This window comes from Protopterus annectens, chromosome 12.part0 (genome assembly GCF_019279795.1).
Source record: "Protopterus annectens isolate FY-2018-M chromosome 12.part0, PAN1.0, whole genome shotgun sequence".
In the NCBI taxonomy this organism is placed as follows: domain Eukaryota; kingdom Metazoa; phylum Chordata; order Ceratodontiformes; family Protopteridae; genus Protopterus; species Protopterus annectens.
In genome coordinates this window covers 1,080,509,368-1,080,535,487 of record NC_056746.1, presented here as the reverse complement: position 1 = coordinate 1,080,535,487, position 26,120 = coordinate 1,080,509,368, and the positions used below count along the sequence as shown (strand labels likewise).

Genomic DNA, 26,120 nt, shown 5'->3' with positions numbered 1-26,120 from the left:
AGTCAGTTTCACATTTAACTATACTGCCTTCATACTCTCCTATATCCTTGTATCTTTTTGAGTCATTATACCAAAAGGGCTTGCCCACTTTTAGGACTCCCTAATGGTATTCTTCTGCTGAAATGACCACTCAAACACAAATAAATGCAACGAGAACAATATCATTATGAGCATCTATATTATATAATTGAACTTTTAAAAGTTTGAAAATGTAATAAAAAAAAATAAACCAAAGAAAAAAACTACCTGAGTGGTTTAAGCAGGGGGGCAAGTCCCTGTGTCCCCCGCTCTTTAAATATACCAACTCCGAGATCGCACTACAGTGCAGAAAAGGGAAATCTTCCCATTCTGCACTGTATGGAGATCTCCGTTGAAACATTCAAACTTTTAAAAGTTCATTCATATGATGTTGACCATATAACGTTCAAACTTTTAAGAGTTCAACAACGTGATATAGACCCCATTATGAGGTGTATTTGCAGCAAATTCTCTTCAGCATCTGAGAGATAAGTGAATTACTGCTGTAATAATGAACAAAACATGGAGAATGCATCATTGGTGCATGGTAGGATAAGCAATGCAGATTGTATTACTGCTGCCTTTTGCAGTAAATGTGCACAAGGGCTCAATGATACTGCACAACACTGACACACATTTCAAAGTGTGTGCGCAGTGCATTATTGCCACATTCTAGAAGAAATGTGCATAACACATTACTGCAGCACTGTAAAGCAGATGTGCCTAATAAATCACTGTTGCACACTAGGACAAACATGCACAGTGCATTATTAGTGCTGCATGCTAGGTCTGGGATGCACTGCAACAATTAAAATGACCATGCACAGTGTCACTGCTTCAGAAGATCCAGATGAATATAACTAATACTGCTGCATTCAAATGTTCTACCAGATGAATGTCTGATCATTTTCTGCCTATATGTAATCTTCAAACTGTAGCAAAAAATCGGCTTTCCCCACATCTTCCTGACATGATACTATGTGCAGTGGCTTGTTTTGGTTGTCCTCAGAAAATGCAGGCACTTTGCAATTATTTATTTGGCTACTGATGCCAAACTTTCAGAGTAAAACCTCCGTTGTCAGGAAAAAAGAAAAAAACGTTTTTTCAGCATCCTTCAGACTCAAGCCTCTATCTTCCCTGTGTATGCCAGTACAAGCTCTTATTTCAAATAGATATACTGCTGTCATGGTTTGACTTCTTCCGGCTACAAACTATCAACTCTGCGTTGTGTAAACTTGGTGTACAAACGTTCTTTAATTTCTTTCTGTACCACAAAAACCCTGTAGATCCTTGTACACATACAGCGTTATCATACACAATTACAGCAAAGTATTTATTCCAGCTGTGGAGTGGTTGGGGAGATGTTAGGCTGAAGTTTCAAATACCCTTATTTCATAACTTAAGCAGTGTTGTTTATTTATTGCAATGGTTAACTTCCTCTTTGATCCAAAGTATCATTAAACATGGACCTTCACTCTCAGCTACATTCTGGGCAAACAGATAAACAGATACTTGTAATTGCAGCACCTGATAATGCTATTTTGAAGAACTACAACTTCAAAACAGTATATGATTAGTCTTATCTTGGAATACGGTAGTTAATGAGAAACATGTGATTTGGGTTCTGAAAAGGAGTGGAAGAGTAATGTCCTGCACCTCCAGAGTTGACATGAAAATAGAACTGCACTGGTTCTAGCTAAACACACTGGTTCTAGCTACAAAGCTGCCATTTAGTTTACACATTCCCCATATTTTTACAATGTTAACACTGGGTTTAGTTATTGCTTTATTTCATTGTGATCAAGTAAATGTATTTTTCAGCAGTTTGGAGAAAATAAAGATTTTAATTGTTTAAAAACACACACCAAAAAGGTGAGTTTGGCATAAAGGTTAAGATTTTCACCTCATAAACACAAAGTACAAGCTCTGAGTCTAACCTCTGTTTTTTGGCTAGGCTTAAAATGGCCCTTCAGGGGAGTTAGCCAAGTATTCATCTACAAACCTATTTTATATTAGGCAATATGCTTTTCATTTTTCAGAATTTTCTCTCTCTCCCCCTCCTTCTCTCTCTTTCTCTCAAGCAGATGGGCCAAATGACAACAATTAGATAATATTAAGAAAGATTAAAAACGTAGCATCTTTTTATTAGACTGTAACCAGCAAAACATTCATGTCATAAGAATAACACCACATTCAGAAAGATAAGAGTTACAGATTCACTTCTCCTCCAGGTGTGTCTGTGTTCTAGTGAGATCAAAAAGAACTACAAAGTGTCTCTTCATTATTGCTCGGTTTATGTGAAACACATGCTCTTTAAAGTTTATCATACTGCCTTCATATTGTAACTGTTTTTTTAACTATTCCTTTATAACAGCTTGGACCTCTTTTCACTTACCTCCCACATGCTTTGTAGTAGTATCCTGATACTTTCAGATAGTAGTATACTTGTATGAAGGTGTGCAATATACACTGCTTTAGTGCAATACAGTTCTAATCTAGAGATGTGGGTTCTAACCTCATTGCTCCAAAGTCATAATTCTGAAATCCTTAGCTGACCTGATTAAGTTTGTCATACACCCAAAAGATGAACAGAAAGATGTTGCAACATAGTGTGGCTGCTTTAACAATGTCTTCCTTTCTTCATAAATGTGTCTAAATGGCATACTACCATATAGAGTAGACCTCTTCTAAGCTACACAATTCTCTACTAAGGCTGATTAGGTAAAATATGTGCAGGTCTCTTAACCTCTGACTGATACTAGGTGTTATATAAATAGTTTCTAATTATCGATTCTTGTACCCTTTTTTACATTGCCTTATTTTGATTTTGCCCTAATGCTATTTTAATTTCATAAAAATAACACTCTGCTCCCATAGCATTCTTTTACCCATGGGTTACAAGAGTAGTTGCAATGAATCATTAACTTTAAAAGTTAAGAAGAGCAACAGTTTTGATACTGTGTCAAACAGTATAATAACATTATGTTTTAAATGGACCTGTGACTATTATCCCATTTGTCATTAGAATCACCACTGCTGGATTTCTAAGAATTCATTGGCTTTATCAGAGCAAGTGCCCACATTTGTTAAACTGTATTGATAACCCCCCCCCACACACACACACACAAATCAGTATATTAAACAATATTGGCAATATTATACAGTCCTTCCACAGTGTATATGAGCCTGTAGAGGTGGGTTTTTAACTTGGCACAAGCTGGCTCTGTTCCAGTGCCTCAGGTTATCTCCTTTTGGTTTTGCTCAGTAATGCTCAGTCTAATTGGTTCCCAGACTTTGTCACATTCAGTGTTCCTGAAGTCACACGGAAGAAGGCAGCCTCCCTTCATTATTCCAAAATTATTTTTTTGGCCTGCTGTCACTGATCTCAGGCTCCTGTATTGCCATCTCCCCTTGTACTCCCATCCTTGTGGTTTCCCATAAAAGTGACAGCCTGTGTCTGGAGCTCCATTTGGGAAAGTCCTATGCAAATGTGTGTCCCAGTCCCCACGTGTAGGGTCAATGGGGATGGAAGCTAACATACACTATGTGTAAGCCAAGGCCAGGTGAAGAACACCATACTACTGCTTACAGGAATTTTCCATATAATGTCTTGCCACCACCACTGATACCTAGTTGGTTGTGAAATGGTGCTGTAAGGGAAAGACCCACCTATGCGTTGATGCACCCTTTGTGCCCCTGCATTTACAACGGCACCAGCTTAATACCACCACTGTCCTGTTATCACCATTAAGGCTCTTGAATTAGCCCTGTCCCTGAATGACCCTTGCCTTAGAAGAGGTGAGAAGGCCTGGAACTGCCATTCCTCTTCATCTTGACCAGTTCCTACAGGTGCCTAATACAATAATCTAATTCTGGTCACTTAAGTGATAGTCAAGGCTTTATACCTCTACACTTATGTAGACAGATCAGAATGGTTTGTTTAGATATTTTTTTGTAGCTCTGTACTCCCTGCAGCCAACAAGCCCACACCCTAATGACCCATTTGTTCTTCCCCTATCCCTAATAATGAAAGATGCCAAAAAGGAGGCATAAGAGCCTGCAACCTCAGCTGTCACCCAGTGTGGAATTAAGATGTTTTTACAGCTCTGTGCAACACTTTCCTTGACATCTGGTGTGTATGATGCAATGTCTAGTTATACCTAGCTACTATGATCGAGCAATTCTGCATATGCATAATGGCTTGTCTGGAGTGCATGAATGTCTTGGCTAGGTTCATTCTCTACTGTCCTATGTATGAAAGGACACTACTGACCTTTTTCCTGAGTGGTGCTCATGTCACAGCACTTAATGGACTGTTTGCCCCATGGATGGATGGGTAAGCAGACATTGAATGCTCACTCTCATCTTTTTTCCAGCCAGCTCATCCCATGCCAGGGCTGCTATTCCAAACCTGGTCATCTGTGGTGCAGACAAGACCAGAAGCTATATTCTACAGAAGCAGTACATCCCAAAATAGCTTTGTACTATCAACTTCACATTGTACATAAAGAATAAAGTAAAACTCCACCAAATATTTGGCCGTCATTTTTTCTCAATTACTTAAAATCTCTCTCTCTCTCACTCTCTCTCTAACAATTGAGATGCTACATTATTATTTTTTTCTTAATTTCCATACTGAAAACTATTTTTTTGAATTTTCTGACTTGCATACCCTGGAGCACATTGCAGCACTGATAGGGTGACTGGCTTCATCCATTGAGATTGTCTAATCTTAAACCCTTCCTCCTACCTTCACCCAAGCATGTCATTCTGATCTGTTGTTACACAGGACTTCTGCTAACCAGCGAAAAGAACCAAGAGACCCAAGGAGGCTCACGCTTCTAAAGTAATTCCAAAAGTTGAAACTGGTAGAAAACTCTCTTGAGGCTTCACTCGTGGGAAATCCAATTTATTGTAAAAAAACTTTCTTTAAGCGCTGATATAAAATACACTTTTCGTCGCTGTATCTTAACGCAACTTCCTCAGAAGACAACCAAGGCTGTAACCTATTTCCTTATATTAAAAACATTTCTTAATTGTTTAATTAAACAACATATTCTTCCTTGATTCCTTAAAGGAACCTAGTACTATAGTTCTCCCTGACGCGCACATAGTGACATATATTTATAAAGTTACACAGGACTTCTGCTGTTGGCCCCAAGTTGAGTGAACAGCTGCCAAGTCATGCCCTCCCACAATGGACGGTAGCAGTACTTTCAGTTCTGTTCCTTCAGTCCATGACCTTATGCTTTCTTGTATATTCTCAAAGGAATTGACTGTGCTACCAATCAGTGGCCCTTGTTATACAGTGTGCAACACCCAGTCTGTGCTGGGTAACAGTACTGTAGTGGACAGGGCCATTTTCTATCCCTAGAGGGATGAGTCCACTCTTAAACATCTCCACTCATTTTGTCTCTCCCCCTATAAAAGTACCCAGCCTTTCCTCTCTTCTCCCTGGCCAAATATATGGGCTTTCTGCAGTGTTCTGGAACTGACAGTTTTACGTCTCAGAAGATGTGTGCACAGTTTTAGTTGCATTCTGGGGATGGAGGTCTCAGTGGTGGAAAAAAACACAGCAACTAGACCCTGTAAAAATGTAACAGTAACTCATTTGGTTTATTTTAGCTTGACCTCTTTGTGCTGTAATAGGGAATCATGTGAGTCCAATTATAGTTCTGTGCTCCTCTCATAAGTTCTAGCACTGAAGTGTTGTGCATCTCATTTCCTGTGAGAAATGAGGGAAAGTCCACAGCAAGGAACAAGTCCAGCAAGGGAAAAATCATGATAACTTGCCATGCATGGATAAGCAAAAGTTACATATGGCAAAATGGACTATGCTCAAACCTACCAAAACATTTCATGCATATTGTATATCATATACCTTTAAAAAAGACAAATTTCCCATCAGATCTCTCATAGGCAGCATCAATCTTGGAAGGCAGCCCTTTCCAAAACTGTTCGATCTGCATTGGGTATCCTTCTTGAACTTTATTATTGCGCAGACGCCAGAACCAACGGTCCTTAAAAAAGTGAAAAATACAGAGACTCAGTAGCGTGTTACATTTTAATGTTTTTGTAGACATGCCATTAGAAGTGGTCTACGAAGCATGCAGCAATTATTTTTTTATTGTCATTTTAATGATTATGTGAAATGGAAAATGTTAGCGAAACATCAAATGGTAAATGATACATTTAGTTTGCTTATCTAATGTGGCCTGCAGTATCGCTTCTTCAGTTTTCTTTTTGAAATTAACGTGCAACAGTGTCAGAGAAACTGGCCTAGTCTAGAGATAAGAGAAAGCTGTTTCAATTACAACTCCTTGAAAACAATAGAAGGTAGGGCTAAGGACTATCTGACCTCACTTTCCAACCACAAAAATCTATATGTTTATTTAAAATGAAATCAAAACTCTTGCTGCAAATGGAAAACATGATTTTTTCCTGTAAAAAAGCATTGTGTTTTTCTTTTTGATGGAACTAAATATCTAAAATGTATTTAAATGGTTGCTTTGCAAAATGCAATGATTTTGTGCAAAAGTGGGGAAATAAGTATTAGGAAAGGTTATAACTTACCTCATAAAGACATATCCATGACAGGAAGAAATTTTAATTACATGTGTGCCAAATTGCAGTGTTCATGTGAAAAGGCGTACTTATATAGGCAGGAATGCAGGATGATAAATTTTTAGGATAGTATGCTCATCAGAAATAGGATCAAGTCTGTTGAGGCTGCCAAGTGTGTGATGATGCATAAAGGGATGTAACAACAAACTGACTGTGGCACATCTTTCCTTGACCTCGGTCTCATAATAGTATCAGCATGTAAAAGCAGCTTCGCTGGGCAGGGGAGGAGAAGACAATATGATTAGATGGAGGAATGAGGCAGACTGACTGGGCATGTAAGGAGAGGGAGTGAGGATGCATGGCTGGAGATAGAGGAGTCAATTGGGACTGGTGAGGGAAGAGAAGAAATTCAGGTTAGGCAAGGAGATGAGAGAGGCTGACTGGGGATGGGAAGAAGGAGATAGGCTGGATTCTTTGGTAGGGAGAGGAGAAGACAGGATAGAGAGTGACATGGAAGAGTGAATTTGCTTCATTGGCAGGAAGAAGAGATGATAGGTTGGTTCAGCAAGAAGGATGAGGGAGGTTTTGGTATAGAAGACTGTGGGTTCTATTCCCACACTAGGCAGATAGATTGCTGATACTGCACTGCAACATGGGGGTGGGGGGTGGGGGTTACTCATGAGTGTGTCATCCTTTGAAGGAGACATTAAACAAAAGTTACATCTGCTCTGTTGGTGGTAACTGAGATGGATGTAAAATATCCCATAGTACCTATCTAAAACAGCAGGGGAAGTTCCCTGATGCTCTAGCCAAATTTCTCATAGTAGTATAAATACTATCTCAGGTTTATTCTGAAAAAGAGGTCACTAGCCTATTGGGAATAACACATTCAACAAAAAGATAAATGAAAATAAAAGCTTTTTTCTATTATACATGATACATGTGTAGGTGCGAGGATGACTGTTAGCCCTAACACTACTTGCTTGTGAATGCCTAAGTTGTAATATAAGCACTTTGTACAAGCACTCTATGCTACATTTTAATTACCTGAAACTTAAATGAGCATAATGTTATGAAAATCTTCATGTGTTGTCATGTATTTAGAGACCTTATTGGAGGGAAGAATAAATTCATACAGAGGTAACACATACTGTTATTTGCAACAAAATGTGCATCAAATGAGAACAAATGTCAGACTTCTAAGGACTGCATTCACTAAAGATAGTTAGAAGTTTACTCACAAATTAGTTCATGAAGCTATACTGGTGTTAGATTCAATGTCTAAAACAGCTCTTTGCAAATGAAGCAGCATTTCTCATATCAGACTAGTGCAAGAAGAAACATTCTTTTCTCAGTGCTGTGACGGTCTTGAATTTTTTATATTACAGCAAAGTCTGCTGGGACTACTGCCTCCTGAATAGCATTGGTGTTGGGGTGGTACTGTTGGTATGTACCCCCAAAGGAAATGTTTTTTACTTGATACGCCTTTGTGTGAACAGTACTCTTCACGCTGTGTTGCCGAAGTCAACTGCTGTGGGCTGTCCTACCTTTAGAAACAGTGTGAGCCTTAGCATGAACTTATACATTTGCATTTTGTAATGAGTAGATATGCTACTTAACCATATTTTCAGCTAAACTGCTGACAAAACTACAATAACACAAAACAGAGCAACAAATTAATATACTTCACTATATAGTTTATGTTCAACCTGATAAGACGGAAATCATATCACAGCAGATGTCTTTACAGAAAGTTTACTGCATTCAAAATACCTTCATCCATCCATTTTGTAAACCACTTGTCCTGACAAACATAATTATGGCTGCAAAATTATCAGAGCATAGTACACTTCCCTATCTTCAGCATCAGCCCCAAGCTCATTGTGCAGATTTCCAGGCAAGCTAGAGAGAATAATTTGTTAACCATGCCCTGAGTCTGCCCCGGGGGCTCATTCCAATGAGCCAAGCCTGCTACACCTTCCACAGGATGTTTGCTTGAGGCATCATGTCTTATCAGGAAGAACAATGTTGCCGCTCCATACTTCTGCCAGAAAGTAAGCAACCCTACAAAGAAAATACATTTGTGCCAGTTGTAGCCATGATTTTATTCTTTCAGTCAACACCCAAATCTAACTGACTGCAGGTGAGGATGGGGACACAGACTGACCAATTAAATAAGAACTTCTTCCTATTACTCAGCTTGTTTCATCACCACAGTCTGGTACAATGTGTCCAATACTGCCACCACTGCACTCGGAAAGCTCCTTTCCACCACTACCTTTACTTGTGAATAAGACTCCGATATAATTAAGTACCTACACTTTGGATAGTTGCTACCTTCTCAACCTGCATGGATCAACCAGAATACCATGATAAGTTTGAGGTCAAAAAGCCCACAGTTCACAGTGCTGTAGCAAGACTGCTGCAGCTGTAGTATATCACAGAGTATGAATGCTGAGAACAGGTTCCAAGTGGAAACTGAAGGAAACTTGATTAAAGTGTAGCTATCATTCAAGTCTTTTGGATTAAGCACTTGGGCTTCAGACCAGTTGTTTTACATTAGGAAGGTTTGTGGCAAGCACTGTGGTGGCAGGACAGGTAGCTTTCATCCTTCTAAGTTGGGAACTGCTGATTGAGAGCCCAGTGTCCAAGTGTATTAGTTCTGGTTTAGGCACTTGGGCTTCAGGCCAGTTATTTTACATTAAGAAGGTTCGTGGTCTGCACTCTTGTGGGAGAAGAGGCTGGACTCTGCCCTTCTGAGCTGGGAATTTCTGGTTAAAGGTTTATAGTGCCTGAATATTTGAACTGTATCTTACTGAAATTGGTTCACCTTGTTTGCTCTAGCATAGACTAGATCCAGGCCTGCTGAATCTAGCTTTGTTTATATGCTTGTTGTTTGTTTGCTTGTTATTTCCTGGAAGCTAATTCCACCTAATACGCAACTTCTCAGCGCTTCTGTGGATCACTAGTGATATCTGCATTGCTTACTGTACTTATTTCCTTGTTTCACTTGAAAGAAAGTTACTGTTTGTCGCTTTTGCATTTAGTTACTTGTAACACGTTGCACTCAAGTTACCTGGCACTTGCTCACTAAAGCAATTATATAAGTCAGCACTAAAAATTAAAAGCACTACACCCTCACTCCCCACTGGCCCTTGTTTTCAATTAAGGATTTCCCAATATTATTCTAGCATGTCCAAAGGTCAGTTGTCAATCTCCTCTCCGGTCCAGCTGGTGAATCTGGGAATCTTGAGGCAATGTTATAACTGCCTCATGTACACAGACAACCCTCTCCTCCTCCCACATAACACAAATACTTGCGAGAGATGCAGCTATTTAGCCAAACTGGAGGCTGAGCTCTCTCAACTCAGGACTGGCAAGACCAGACAGGAGGAGAAGGCAACTACACACACCACAAAACCAGCCTCACATAATGCTACCACTCCACTGAATCAAACACATAAACACACAAAGACATACTCGGAGGCTCTGAGTAAAAATTTACCTAAACAGCAGAGGCCTCCAAAGCAGACACCCAAACAACTGCTACCTCAAGACACCCCACAAGCAACACATAAACCACAAAAGCAGTGTGCAAAGCAGTCACAGCCCTTAAGGCCAAATACAACACCAAACATACTTGTCATAGGTGACTCCATAGTCAGACACACTGACGTCCCACTCACCAGGCTGAACAAGGAGAGGGTCACAGTAAGCTGCCTATTGGGTGCTAGAATCTGCCACATAACACAAGCACTTGGGTCACTCCACGGCAACTACAAATATGACACAGTCATTGGCCATGCTGGTGTGAACGACCTGAGACGTACCTCCCTGGACTACATGAAAAGAGACATAGAGGAGCTCTCTGATTATGTAGCCCAGGCAGGTATGACCCTAACCCTGAGCAGTATCCTTCCTTCACCAAGAATGATGCCACAATATAGAGACAAGATGATCAGCTTTAACAATTGGCTTAATGTCTGGTGTCATTCAAAGGGGATCCAGTGTCTGTCTGCCTGGGATGACATGCTTGACAAGCCACGCTGCTTCGCAAGGGACGGCTTGCACCTGTCACCCCTGGGATTCCGGATATTGGCTAAGGCTCTTGCCACCCCCATAGTGCCTTAGGCAAGGCTCAAATTCTAAACCTACCACCCTAGAAAACAAAAATGGGAAGAAACTGAGGGTAATGCTGCTCAATGCCAGAAGTCTAAATCTCAAAATGCACGCACTCAAGGCCCTTCTCAGTATGGAGAACATCGATGTCTGTGCTGTAACTGAAACCTGGTTCAAGGCTCCTGAGAGCACCCCGGCACTATTAGGTTTTACCTCATATCATGCATTCCGGCCCCAAAACCCGGACCACACCACAAAAGGAGGGGGTGTATCCATATTCATAAAGGATACCCACACCTCCAGGTTGGTGGCAACGCACGAAGCTTCGGAAACCATCCAGGTGCAACTAACCATAGGCAAAACTGCTCTACAGGCCACCCTCTCAAACTCAGGAACCCCACACAGCCTTCCTGAAGACACTGGAGGGTATAAATGTATCTCCAAACACCATCATATTGGGTGACTTCAACTACCCGAATATAGACTGGGAACATTACTCAAGCCCTAACTTTCTAGCCCAACGGTTCCTGGAGTTCATAAATTCAAATGCCATGGAACAGCTAGTCACTGTTCCCACGAGAGGAGAAAATATACTAGATCTCATTGTCACAAACATGGGGACAAAATGCTCCACACTGGAAGTATATCCCTCATTGGTGAGATCTGATCATAAACTAATCTCACTGGAAATCCACATCCCGCCCCCACCCCAAACAAAAAAGACCATAGTGAAGAACTTCTCTAAAGCAAACTTCCCACTACTCAAGACAGGTGTGGTATCCTTCAAGGCCCCTGAGCCAGAGGAAACCACAACCCAAGCTGCGGAAGCCCTTACAAATGCCTTCTATGAACACCTCCAGGACTGCATGGATCAGGCAATCCCAAATAAAACCAAGACTCTTTCCACAAAGGGCAAACATCCAGTCTGGTGGACCCCAGCCATTAACAAACTTTACAATAAGAGGAGAAAGCTATTACATGATAGAACAAAATCCATAAAAGGGAAGTCACCCTGATCATTATTAGTAAAAAATACGAGCACTCATAAAATCAACTAAGGCCAATTTTGAGAGAAAAATTGCCATGGATTCAAAGGACAATCATAAGTCCTTTTTCAGCTATGTTAGGAACCTGGGTGGAAACTCCCAGACATGCTCAGAATTAGTCCAAAATGATACAAAAATCACTGAACCCACAGACATTGCCAACATACTGGCAGACAGGTTCAGTGCAAACTTCACTCCCCTCTCCCCCCCTAAAGGAGAGATAACTATCCCAGCCGAGTGTAGCCTCCCGGACATCTCAAATGCACAGGTGAAAGCTGCTCTCTCTAAAGCTAAAAACACAGCATCAATGGGACATTGGACCCGACCCAGTTTGGCTTTGTCAAGGGAAGATCATGCCTTTTGAACTTGGTCGACTTCTTCGAAACAGTCACCAAGGCCATTGATGAGGGAAAGGCAGTCCATACAGCCTACCTTGACCTTGCAAAGGCTTTCGACACAATACCCCACTCAGGTATTGTAGAAAAACTTACCAGCTTAAATGTAAACCCATATGTCACAAGATGGGTTGCAAACTGGCTTAAGGACAGAACCCACAGGGTTAGAGTTGCTGGCGCTGTGTCAGACTCCAAGCCGGTCACAAGTGGTGTCCCACAGGGCTCGGTCCTTGGCCCCTATTGTTTGGCATCTACTTCTCAGAAGTACAGACCAGCATGGGAAACTGGGTGCCATAGTGGAAAGTGCATCGGACACGGATATCCTTCAGAAGGACTCACGGAAACAGATAGCTGGTGCCAGAGCCATGGCCTGAAGTTAAACGCCAAAAATGTATAGTCATACCCTTCGGGAAAAACAAGGTAACCCCAAGCTACCATATAGGTGGCAATCCACTAAGCACAGAAGAGGTTATCAGGGACCTGGGGACCCAGGTTGACAGTGGCCTTTCTTTTGACACTCACATTGCTAAAGTGGTTAGAAAGACCTTCTACATTGCCCACCTGATCATGAAGGGATTCACATCCAGATCTAGTGAGGTCATTGTTCCCTGTACTCTTCACTTATCAGACCAATGATCGAGTACAATGCCCCATTCAGGATGTATCTCACCCGACATCTGCAGCAATTGGAGAGACCCCAAAAGTTCCTCACCAAAAGGATAAAGGGACTCCAAAATCTGTCATATGCTGCCAGATTGAAGAAACTCCAGCTCTATTCAGTCGCATACCATCTGCTCAGAGGTGACATGTGCCTGACATACAAGGCCATGTCCAACCCGGAATTAATGGACATGCTCCACCTCAAAAATCCAAATCCACCAAAACCACTAGAGCAAGCGACTTAAACCTTAGCACGGATATAAATAGGACGTGCTGGAGGGATAGATTTATCACTCAGAGACTCCCTATGCTGTGGAATAAAATCCCGGTCCATGTGAGGCAGAGCACCTCGCTGACTCTGTTCAAGAGAAATCTAGACCTGTGGATGGGAGATCGTAGGTTTACCCCGGGAATCATCTCTGTGTCACTGCTGGACAGAGGCACAACAAACTAATGGGCACAGTATTTTTTCATATAAGGGGTGGCGTAAGCCACAAAAATTTGGGCTAGGCTTATAAATGCCTTAGGGCAGATAGCCTAGTATAAACCTATGAACCTATGAACCTATAAAAGCAGTGAACCTGGTCTGTCTGTCTGTCTATTTGTGTATGTCTATGTGTCCTCAATGAGACATAATTTCCTTGTAGTTTATAGCAATAGCAGATAAATTCCTAATGTTTCATAATGCTCACTACAACCCCTTACTAATTGTTTGCAAGACTAGAGTCAATTAATATGTTGATTCATAGGTTCACATGTTCATAGATAAGGACTAGGCTAGCTACCCTCATGGGCATTTTAAGCCTAGTCAATTTCCCTTTTTGTGCCTGAAATAACCGACCCCAATTGGTCATAGATTGGTTTTACCCATCCTGTGGTCAATAATTATATATTAATCCTAATGAGAATAACTGGGATCATAACACAGATAATTTAAGGGGACACGTGTGACTGTTCCTACTCCAGGCCAGTAATCAAGAATCCTCAATCCTCACCACTGACACTATTGAGGGACGGCCACTAGGAGCAAAAATGGATTCACACAGTATTTTCAGATGCAACTCTCTGCACCAAGCACAATTTCCTTTAAGAGCACACAGGGAGCACACTCATACCTCTCAACTGCCCAAATTTTTGCAGAATGTCCAGAGTTTGGGCTCATGTGTTTGGTCTGTTTCTCATAAAATTTGTGGTTTTCTGGCAAATCAGTGGGTTGATTTGATGACTGAAGTCACTAAATAATGACATATATTTAGTTTCAAACTTCAACATTTTCAAAAAATGCATGTTAAGACAAACAATTTTATTCTAGCAACTTTCTAAGTTTGTAAGAGCAATATTTAAAATATGTCCATATTTGTGGGCCTTTATCCCTCCATTTTGTCAGACTTTGTCCAGATTTACTGCCTCTTAAGGTTGAGAGGCATGAGCACACTCCAGACCTGGGGCTAGACTCTCTCGCTCTGTCTCTCTCCAGGCCCCAAACAAGACTACACACTGACCACTCTGGAGCTCTTTGTCCCTGTTCCAAGTAGCTGACACACACACTTGGAGATTTGGTTTTCAGACACACACACACACACACACACACACACACACACACACACACACACACACACACACACACACACACACACACCTGGGAAAGGCCAGCACAGATTTACCAGCTGTGCCACCTCTGCTGCCCAGACTATAAGGTAATTATGCTGGCACTAGTCAGCTACTCTAAGGCTCTTACAAGGATACTCAAATATACTGAGTAAAATTAATGCTAATACAAATGGTCGAGTTTGACCAATGCAGCAAGGCTTCCAGGAGTGGCCACAGTGTCACCAAAATAAGCATAAGTACTCTTAAGATGTTAAAAGTATTCTCTAAAAGACCAGCCACAATGAAAAGTATTAAAATATTTAATAATAAATAATAAAATAGAAAACATGAAAATACTGAATATGTAGTTACAATAAACACTAGAGTTTCAATCACGGGTGATATAAAAAATAACACAGTTTGGCAGATTCATGCAGATGCAGAAAAACAATACTTAACTAATCTCACTATAGTTTCCTGACTGACTAAAGAATTACTGTTCCCTGGTTACTTACTGCAGCAAGGCAAGATGAAGTGTATTGAGTTGCTTACTACAGCAAGACAAGATGAGATGTGAGGTTGTTCATAGGTTCATAGGTAGGTACTAGGCTATCAGCCAAGGGCCTATATAAGCCTAGCCAACAAGGTTCCCTGGCTTACGCCACCCAAGAAAGTTATTTTCCTGTGCCACTGTCGAGCAGAGACACAGAAATGATCTCTGGGGTGTATTTCCTATTTCCCATCCACTCATCAAGATTTTTCTTGAAGAGTGTTAATGAAGAACTTTGCTTGACATAGATGGGTAGCCTGTTCCAGAGTATTGGAAGTCCCTGGGACAGGAATCTATCCCTCCAGCATGTCCTGTTTATTGTGGTGACAAGGTTTAGGTCCCTAGAGTGTGTTGCTTGGAGGGATTGGGATTTCTTTAGGTGTAGCATATCCAACAGCTCTGAGTTTGACATAGCTTTATATGTTAGGCAGAGATCACCTCGGAGTAGGCGATATGCTATGGAGTAAAGCTGGAGTTTTTTGAGGCGGTCAGTGTAGGGCATTTGTTTGAGTAATCCTCTTTGTGAGGTACTTCTGTGGCCTTTCCAGCTGCTGCAGATGTCTTGTGAGGTACATTCCAAAAGGGGCGTTGTACTCTATAATGGGTCTAATGAGTGTCGAGTAGAGGGAAACAATGACCTCTTTTTTCTGGATGAGAACCCTTTTATGATGAGGTGTGCCATGTAGAAGGACTTCCTGACTACTGTGGCGATGTGACTATCAAAGGAGAGACTACTGTCCACCTGGGTCCCAAGGTCTCTTATCACACATTCGATGTTAAGTAGATTGCTGTCTATGTGGTAGTTCATGGGTACAGAGTTTTTACCAAAGGGGATGACACTGCACTTTTTGGCATTGAGCTTGAGGCCATGGCTCTGACACCAGGCATCTGCCTCAGCGAGGCCCTTCTGTAGGATGTCCACATCATTTGGGGACTTGACTATGGCTCCTAGTTTGCAGTCATCTGCAAACTTCATTAGTCAGAGGCCTTCTGTGTTAGCCTGTACTTCAGAGAAGTAGATACCAAACAGGAGAGGTCCCAGGACGGAACCCTGTGGTACTCCACTTGTCACTGCTTTGAGGTCAGATTTGGATTCTGCAACTTTTACAGTGTGGGTTCTGTCAGTGAGCCAGTTGGCAACTCATCTTGTGACGTAGGGATTTATACCCTAGTAGTTTAGCTATAATTCCAGAATGGGGGATGGTGTCGAAAGTCTTAGCGAGGTCAAGATAGGCTGTGTGTACCACCTTACCCTCATCTACAGCTTTGGTGACTGCCTCAAAGAAATCGATCAGGTTCAAGAGGCATGATCTGCCTTTCACAAACCTGAACTGGGTGGGATTCAGAGTTTGGAGGTTACCAATGTCTTTGTTTACGAGTTCCATGATGATATGTTTCATGGCCTTGCAGACCAGGCTCATCAGGCTAATAGGTCGATAGTTCCCAGGATCAGTGGTGGCTCCCCCTTTGTGGAGTGGGATAACTGTTACTGTGCACCATTCAGTGGGCACAAAGCCTGATGAAAGGCTATTATTGAACATGGTGCTTAAGTGGGGAGCCAGTTCATTCTGAAGTTTGTGTAAAATGCAGCCTGGGATGTTGTCCGGTCCCATGGATGCTGTGTTTTTGGCTTTAGAGAGTACAGCTTTTGCCTGCGTAAAAATTGTGTGAGATATCTGTGAGAGATCTTTCCTGACAGGTTCTGGAAAACAAAGTGCTGCTGCCAGAGTTCCATCATATCTCTCATTAATCCCTAAAGAATCATTTCAGTGCTGGTTATAGAATGATATCACAACTGGTCATCTGACTCTGGTACAGTATACACCCAGAGTTTTGCTAAGATCTGCTGCAGCATCTGAAAGCTATAAAACAATTTCAAAAACTTCCACCCTTCCTCGGTAGCAATTAGTTCACTCCTAAAGACAATACCATAAGATTCTTAGTCCTGTTTTCAAGGACATTTTTGTTTCTGGCTGCAATCATACTTGAAAGATAAAATCTTTATGGCCTAAACTAACCCATTTAATTTTCAACCTATTTTTCAAAATTAGATGGGCTGAGATTAACCTCTTCCCTCCCAGAATTCTCTGTTAAAACATGTACATTTAATCAGTTATAATAATACTGCCTGATATACATGTATATCTCTTTTCTGTCCAGCAGAACCCACTGTTAATGCATTTTTAAAACAAGCAACTTTACAAATACATTTTTAACACAAGCATCTGTACAAATCAGTGTGATAGTCAAATGACATAAAATTCTTTACAAAACTCCAGCTAGCTATGCTGGCATATGTTACACATGACTGCCTACTCTCCCTGATACAGATGGCACTACCTCATATCATCACATCATGCATGTGATAAAGCATATAGGAGCTGCCTTTGTCCATTAATACTTCAGGGAACATTCCTGGGGTAAATTTTCTGTTTCCCTCCATAGATCAAAGTTGTACTTGAATATGGACAGGGATGAACTTTCTTTTATTGGATGGGTAGTTTGTTCCTCATACATTTAACACAATAATTAATTAATTATTAAAGTGTAATAATAGTGTATACATGTAATTCTTTACACTTGTTTGACAATGATCATATGAAATTAATACATGTGTTCTGAGTTTCACTGTCAAATAATCTGTATCTTAACAGTCTTCCCAAACTTCTTCAAGTTCCAGTTGAAAGAATTTCCATGGCAGACTTGTACAATGTATTCATAGCTTTCAGCATGTACTTTAGGCCTTTGGCTTTTGCTGGGAAACCGTTCTTAGCCTTTATGCTTTGCAATGCACTACTCCTGTGCCTAGCTTGCTACAGTGTGAATTGCTGGCTTTATGAACACAACCTTATGATGGCATCCTGAGCAATCCACTCTTCCAGCACAGAAACATGCTCTCTGATTTTCAGGTGCTGATTTTCATTCCATCTGCTTCACTCTTAGCAAGAAGCAGCTCCAGTGCAAACTAGAGACCGTGATGAGTTGAGGCCATGAAGGCAATATCATCTGAAAACGAGAAAGATACAGCCCTCATGTCCCCAAACTGGATACTCTATAAGACTTGAGTGCACCCAGCAATCTTGTCATGAATGTCACGAGGAGGAGACAATTCAAGGCATACCTTTGGCAGCATCCTACACTCACCTTGAACATATCTTATTTAATATTAACAAAGCAGGGACAAACCTTTCTTAACAAATACTGGCACTGAACTTCATCATGCAACAGTTGTCCTGGGATCCTGCACTGCTTTAGCATCTCTCAGAAGGTGTTATGTCATATATCTTTTCCAGGTCCACAGCACATGCAGACCATACTGATAAGTTCCCATGATCACACCAATATCTGTAGAAGGACAAAGACTTATGCAGCCAGGACAGAGTTTACATTATGCTTCTGGAACCAGAGGTTCATACATTAGATAATATCTTTTTACAGGACACATCAAAAAACATTCACAACAAATCTAGGGTCTGTTGCAACATGGGAAGATTAACTGACATTAGTCCTGGGTTACCTTACAGTCTCCAGATGGTACCACATTCTAGTAATTTCATATCACTTTTACAGGTACTGCATAGAGAAGTGGCATGAATGTGGCATCAGAAGTGGCATGGGTGTGGCATCATCTCCACTGCTATGTTTCCTCTGGCATGACAGCATATCATGCCATATCACATCAATATGACACATGATCACATGATTGCAAACATAAGGAAAAGAATTTTACAGGTTATGAAAGTACATTTTAAGCACTATGTTCAGGTCTGGAGAAGAACATCTGTTTGTTTAACAGCATGTAAGTTTTATAAGAGCAAAGGAAGAAGATGAATATAAGGAAAGGCTCAGAGCACTGAAATCTTTCACACTGCAGGACAGATCCCAAAAGCAAGCTTGATTCAGAACAGATGGCATCATAATGGGAGCAGATATTTAACACAAAACTAATGAGGATGACCAGAGGGCAGGCAGGGGCAAATAGTGGAAAAAATTTAAAACAACCATGAAAAAGTATTCTTTCATTGAGATACTAGTGTTGTTTTTTTTTTTTACTACACTGCCTGAACGAGTGGTATAGACATACAACAGTGAAGTTCAAAGCTGCCTTGCAAAAGAAAACAAACACTTGTTAATGTAGAATGTTGACAACACTGATGATGGACTGCAGTGATATGTGGGTAGGAGTGGTGGAGAGAATGATGAGATACCATACATGCCACAGTTCAAAATTAATTAATAAAATAACATTTCTTTAAAGGTGCTCTGCATATATGTCTTCAGTTAATGTATACTGTGAATGCCTCTCTTAAAAATAATTAGCAATAAGAAAGTGGCACGGTTAGGTCACCATAGGGATAACATTTTCCATTCTTAAATATGCTGACCAGGTAAATCCATGAGAGCATACTGATTCATTGATCCTGATGTTATCAGGATACAGGTGGGAAAACTATTTGTCAGTTTCAAGTTCAGCTTCATTCTACTTTTTTTGTGGAGACTATTTTTATAATGTCAAGAAACATTTGCAGTTGTAAAGAACTTTTTTAACTCCATAGAGAGTTGGTGAATAGATGTTAAAAGGGTGAAGGGGTAACCCACCCCCATTTTGGAATACTCTAGGCAGAAAATACCCCCCGACTAACTTACTTATGATTTCTTTTGAATATATTAAACACAGTTAAGTTTTATTATTTGCACAGCGTTTTAATGTGAGTTTTGTGATTGGTTATGTATTTGTTCATTTAATAGTGATTGTTTAGTTTTCAAAAGTCTACATTTCAATAGGCTGATATGATTCTAAATCTAGTAGGCATACAAAAGCCATTTGTGTGGGAGTTTAAACCCAGAAACACAATGAATTTAATGACTTGTTCGGAGTCTCATATAATGCATGAATGAGCAAATATGATTTTAACCCAGGTCTCACACATTGTATCCCATGCACCACAAATCTTAATCTCTTTAGTGATTATAGATAACTATTCAAAGCTATAACTTCAAGTTTTAAAGAATATGATAAAAAGACAGTCACATTTTAAAAGTAGTCTACTAATTATACCATGTCCCATGGCAAATAAACAGCATTGATTAAAAAGCAACATGCAATTTCATAAACTATTAGTAAGATTTGATCTCTGACTGTTTATTTCCTAGCTTTCCTCTTATAATTTACAAAGCTGTACAACCTTTCATCTATATTTTTCTAAAGGTGGCATGTTTACACAGCATAAGAATATATAACCGTGTAATCCTTAATGCCTGCAAAGCATTTCCAACTTCCCATAGGGATATCCCTAGATACTCATGAACAATTCTGGTTTTGCAGTTTTTCTAGCAAAGAGTTCATCTTTTTTCAGCTTTATTGACCTTATACAAGTAGCATCCTACTAGTTGTTTCTGTTTTGGCTAAAGAATAAAAACAGTCCATTGTTAAGCAATATACATATTATGGTGGGCAGTGCAGCATTATTATATTTTAAAGAAACATCACTTTTATTGTTTAAAGAATTTTCATTGAGACGTTATAGCAAATGTGAGTGTCATACTGTACTTAGTGCAAAACATTGTGACATACAGGTTTTATTTCCAAGGGCATGAGTATTCTGCTGTTTGTTGTAAAGGTAGTACTTGTGACAGAGTAACAGGAATGCATAACAAACAATATTGTCAAAATTAAAGTTGCACTATTACTTAGGTATATAAAATGAATAGCAAAATAAATATAATTTCAGCATGTCTCTGAATGAATTGAGTTAGTTTTTCATGTGCTTTTCATTTGTTATCCGGGTATAGCTGCGTTTCATTTTTCAGGGGTGACAAGGGAGCACTAGTATAATCAGATATATAAATTACACAGCAACACAAATATCATTCTAGCATTTTCCTGCATGGACAGACTTTTTAAATGTGTTTTTACTTAATTGGGTAAGTCTACCTGGCAGACGTTTCTTTTTTCAGGGGTGACAAGGGCTGATAAGGGAGCACTGTGTTAATGACAGACAGGTTTATACAGAGAGTATAATTAAGTCATTTACATTTTCATCTATCCAGTCTTTTATCTAAACTCTAAAAACAATAGTGAAATCAACTAGACATATTTTTTCAAAAAAAAAAAAATTCACATTTGAGTTATGATACTCCCATCATTCTAAAGAAATATGAAAGAAGACAGAATGGCAATGCTTAACCTACCATACAACAGCTCACAGCTTTGGAGAAAAGAAGGGAAGATCAACTGGCTCTTTTTAGTATATTAAGGTAAATGTATAACAAATTATGTATAAACAGCTAACTATAATTCCACAGTTTGTGGGGGGGGGGGACTATGTGAGTAAAAAAAGCTTCTACTATGAAAAGTATAACCCAGCCTGTTACACATCTTGATTCATCACTCAAAACAGGCAGACATTAAAAACAGGCAAGACCCCTGAAAAGTAAGTATGTCTAGACAAAAATCTGAGCATCTAATTAGCATAAAATTTGAATACTAAAAAGTACACAACTCTTCTCATTTCCAGTGGGAATGTGGGACACTACTCAGAAACATGTTTAAAAGGCAGAGTGCAAAAATAATGGGAAATATAAGCACACTATCATACAGACAGTGTAAAATCTGTAGACTTTAAATGAACTAGTTAGCAAAATTCTACCACAAAAGGTCATTTTACTTTTGCTTCTAAAAAAGGGAGACAAAAGATGTGTGCCCTCTTTCTTTAAATTATCAGTGCCTCAAGTATGTTGGTCATGTGGTGTGTGTGTTTTTTTTTGTTTTGTGTATTAGACAGGATCAAAAATTATGTGTAATGGGGGGATTCACAAAACAGTGAGATCAAGCCTTAAAATATAGACATATCACCAAAAATAGGGCCCCCTTGCAGGGTAAAATCAGGCCTGAAAATAGGAATGTTCTTCCAGAATAAGAAAGGTTGCGAGATCTGCTCACAGTACCTGGAAAATAGTCCATGAGTGGTAGGAGCATGCATATTTGGGACTCACAACAAGTCTGCTGACCAAGTGGTCTGTAACTGTAATCTCCTAAACTGCGGCTTCTCACTTTCACAGAAAGCGTTAGAAGTTGCATGACAGAAAAAATTCATGAAGCTACTAGCTTAAAGCATTCTCATTCCTAACCTTCCTCAGAAATGATTCAAGCATACAATCTCTGTGAAAGTTGCATAGTACAGTGCTTCATACAGATAGTAGTTTGCAATTCTCACACACATACACACACACCAAAAATAATCAGAACTTGTAAGTCAGAATGCTGTTCTGTGGTCAGTAATATATAAATCCTCTATTTTGGCATGTTATTGGTAAATGATTATAGTTTTATATACAACTGCAACAAATTAACTTTATTTAATGTTGTTCTTGCTGCTTTTTGGTGATACACAATCTGTATAAAGTAGAAAGATGAACTCTAACAAAGACTAAGAAGGTCACAACTGCAAAAATACACTGTGTAGACAGTTTTACACCTCAATTAAAAGTGAAAACATAGATCATTTTTCTTAGCCGTACTACACAGAAAACATTTGCCATCAGTACATTCCCTCACATTCAGTTTAGCACTGTCTTGCATGAATGACGGTGTTTAATCCTGTTATCCTGAAAAAGTGATTTGATTAAAGTAGTAGGCAATCTGTGTCTTGTTCATGGAGTTTTGCCAACACCCGTTATCCATGCCTAGCTGATTTTACTGTCATATGGGACACCTTGCTGAGTTGGGCTGCTTCAGTGGTATTCAATTAAGGACACAAAGTTCTTGAATCATTGTATGACTTGTTTACCTTTGTTCTTGTTCTGATATTGTCTGTCCAAAGAGTCAACATTCCTTGTGCCGAGTGCTGTTCTAATACAGAATGTGATTCGGTTCCCAGTAACAGCATCTTTATCCTAGCAGCATGTAGCTCCTTTCCTATGTTTTTCCTGAATATGCTCAGAAAACTTTCAGGTGGCACAGTCAACAAAGTAAGCATGTGTTTAATTGCAGTGCAAAACGTTGCATTTCATACTTGTCTTTTCTAAATTCATAGATGATCTTCAATGATTTATATGTTTACATTTACAGTTCTTCTTCTTTCGGCTTTTCCTGGTTAGGGGTCACCACAGCAGAACTCAGGTCCACTAATGATTGGCAGTAGATTTTTACAGTGCCAAGGTGCCAGCCCAATGCCCAACCTTCAACGAAGGCATGCCCATTCACACATGTCTTTCGACCGCGGGGAGGACATGCAGACTCCGCACAGAAGGTGCTCCAGCCAAGAATCGAACAGGAGAACCTATTGCTGTGAGGTGACAACGCTACTGCTGCACCACCATGGATTGTTATATATTTCCATTTACAGTAGTACAGTAGTAAGAGTAAAGTACATTTAGATTTTGCGACGTAAAAATCAACGTTTGTGACATCAACAGCTGAATGCACAAGCTTCTAGTTTAACCTTGGAGAATGCAAATATTAAAATATTGTTTTTTTGCATGGGGCAAACTGCCCACCCTGCACCCACACACCTTCTGCTAAATATATATAAAACCTCCTAAATTCCACAACAACAGTGAATGTTCAAATTTGTAGACCTGACTGTACCATTATCTTGCATGCAGTAAAACCTGGCAACCAGAGAAACAGGAAAAAAAAACTTTTGCTCTTTTCAGCATTCATTTTTACTGACTGCAAAGATAACAGCTGAAAAGTTATTTGTGCAACCAAGGGAACTGTATGACATTTTTAATGAAATGCCCACGTTTCTATATTCTTTTTAGTGAGGTAACTTGGTGAGTCTGTGGGGTAGTAGGGTGTGTGTTTTGCAAATGCTTGTAGGTTAGGGTTAGAGTAATGGTTAGGTGAGAAGACAGGCTGTGTGTGTGTGTGTGTGTGTGTGTGTGTGTGTGTGTGTGTGTGTGTGTGTGTGTGTGTGTGTGTGTGTGTGTGTGTGTGTGTGTGCGTGTGCATGCATGTGCATGTGAATGTTTTGGGTTGGGGTTGGAGTAAGGACTATGTAAGGGGATAGTTTTAGTGTGGTAATGTAAAGGATATGTGTCCAAGTGTCTTGCGGAGTGGTACTGTTAACTCATTCTCTCCAATGGAGCACTGAAAGTTTGAGCTGTTACTTCCAAAGATTAGAGCTTAAGCTTTTTGATAGAATCAAATTATGACCTCACATTTCAAACAAATGTACATATCTCAAGAACCATAGGTGTTACTAAAGAAGTGTAAATGGTAAACTATTCAGCAGAAACTATTTTATAGTGGTAGCATTCTGTAGGTTCTAGATTTTTAAAGTGGATTTTATTAAGTCACAGTAAACATACTAACTATTAAGATTGTTATATTTTGTAAACACTTACAATTTCTCAGCAACCACTGAAGTTACACACATTCTGTTAGTAACATTTTGTTCATCCAGCTGAGAGCTTTTATATGAAGCTAAATAGTTCTGTTTGTGCTATTTGGTTGTTAAGATATTTTAAAAATTATGACATTTACTGACCATAAAGCGATCACGTTCAAAGTCACTATCTCCCCCAACCCCCCCTCTAGCTAGGGTCAAACAAAAAAACTTCTCCAAAGCTGATTACAGCCTCCTGAGGAATGGTATAAACAGCTTCACAGCCCCCTCCCCCTCTAGGAACTGGCACCAGTATCCAAAACTATACCAAATTACTATATAAACATTTATATAGATGCATGGAATCAGGAACACCTGAAAGGACTAAGTCATCCTCCACAAGGAAGAGTAAACCTGTCTGGTGGATATCTGCAATAAATAAGCTCTATAACAAAAGGAAAAAATTGCTGTCCAGGGCCAAGAAGGAGCAGGTGCCCAACTGGAAGCAATCTTACCTTAGCCTAAACAAGCAAACAAGAGCACTAGTGAAATTCTCCAAAGCAAACTTCAAGTCCAAATTGGCCACATCTACTAGAGACAATCATAAGGCCTTCTTCACATATGTCTGTAATCTCAAAGGTAGCACCCAGATCTGTTCAGAACTGATGGTCAATGGCACCACATGTACAAATGCCGTAGATATTGCAAACTTGCTGGCTGACAGATTCAGTGAAACTTTCACCCCTCTGTCCCCCATCAGTAAATCAGGACATTCCCAGTACCTCCCCCCTTCCCCTTATATCTAGGGATCAGGTCATCACTGCTCTCTCAAAGGCAAAAAATACAGCTTCCATGGGACCTGATAACATCCCAGGCTGCATCCTACATGAACTCAGGCAGGAACTTGCAGCACCATTAGGTGTCCTATTCAACCAAAGCCTGAGTACGGGCTTTGTCCCAGCTGAATGGAGGACAGCCACTGTCATCCCTTTACACAAAGGTGGGGTGTCCACCAATCTGGGAAATTATAGACCCATCAGCCTAACTAGCCTAATCTGCAAGGCCATGGAACGGATTATCATGGACCACATTAACAAGGACATCGGTAACCTCCAAACACTTGACCCCACACAGTTTGGCTTCATCAAGGGAAGGTAATGTCTGTTAAATTTGGTCAAATTTTATGAGACAGTCGCCAAAGCCATGGATGAGGGGAAGGCAGTGCACACTGCCTACCTTGACCTGGCCAAAGCCTTTGACAATATTCCCCATTTAGGCATAATAGATAAACTCTCTCAACTAGGCAGCAATCCATATGTTACCAGATGAGTAGCTAACTGACTCACTGATAGAACCCACCTAGTCAAAGCAGGGGAAGCCACCTCAAGCAATACACCCGTATCGAGTGGCATACCCCAGGGTTCGGTCTTGAGGCCTCTGTTATTTGGCATATACTTTTCTGAGGTGCAGCCCAAAACCAGTGGGCTATGGCTGACTAAGTTTGCAGATGACTGTAAGCTGGGTGCAGTCATCAATTCCCCTAGTGACGTGGACATCCTCCAAGAAGTTCTCACTCAAACACATGACTGGTGCCATAAACATGGCCTCAAGCTGAATAAAAAAAAATGCATCATCATCCCCTTTGGGAAGTGTGACGTCCCCACAAATTATCACATTAATAGCAATATCGTAAGCATGCAGTCAGTTGTGAGGGATTTAGGCACCCATATTGAGAGAAACCTGACTTTTGACCACCATGTTGCTTCCTTTGTATGGAAAGCTTTCTACATGGCCCACCTCATAAGTAAGGGTATCTCATCCAGGGACAAGAAGGTCATAACATCCC

At 40.3% G+C, this 26,120-nt stretch overlaps 1 protein-coding gene across 1 annotated transcript in view; it reads right to left on the bottom strand.

Moving 5' to 3' along the window:
- MMP24 (matrix metallopeptidase 24) overlaps positions 1 to 26,120 on the bottom strand; it is a 536,329-nt gene that overhangs the window by 23,331 nt on the left and 486,878 nt on the right. Inside the window, exon 7 of the mRNA XM_044090093.1 lies at positions 5,900 to 6,038. Coding sequence (XP_043946028.1) covers positions 5,900 to 6,038 — 139 coding nt within the window. The remainder of the gene's footprint in view (positions 1 to 5,899; positions 6,039 to 26,120) is intronic.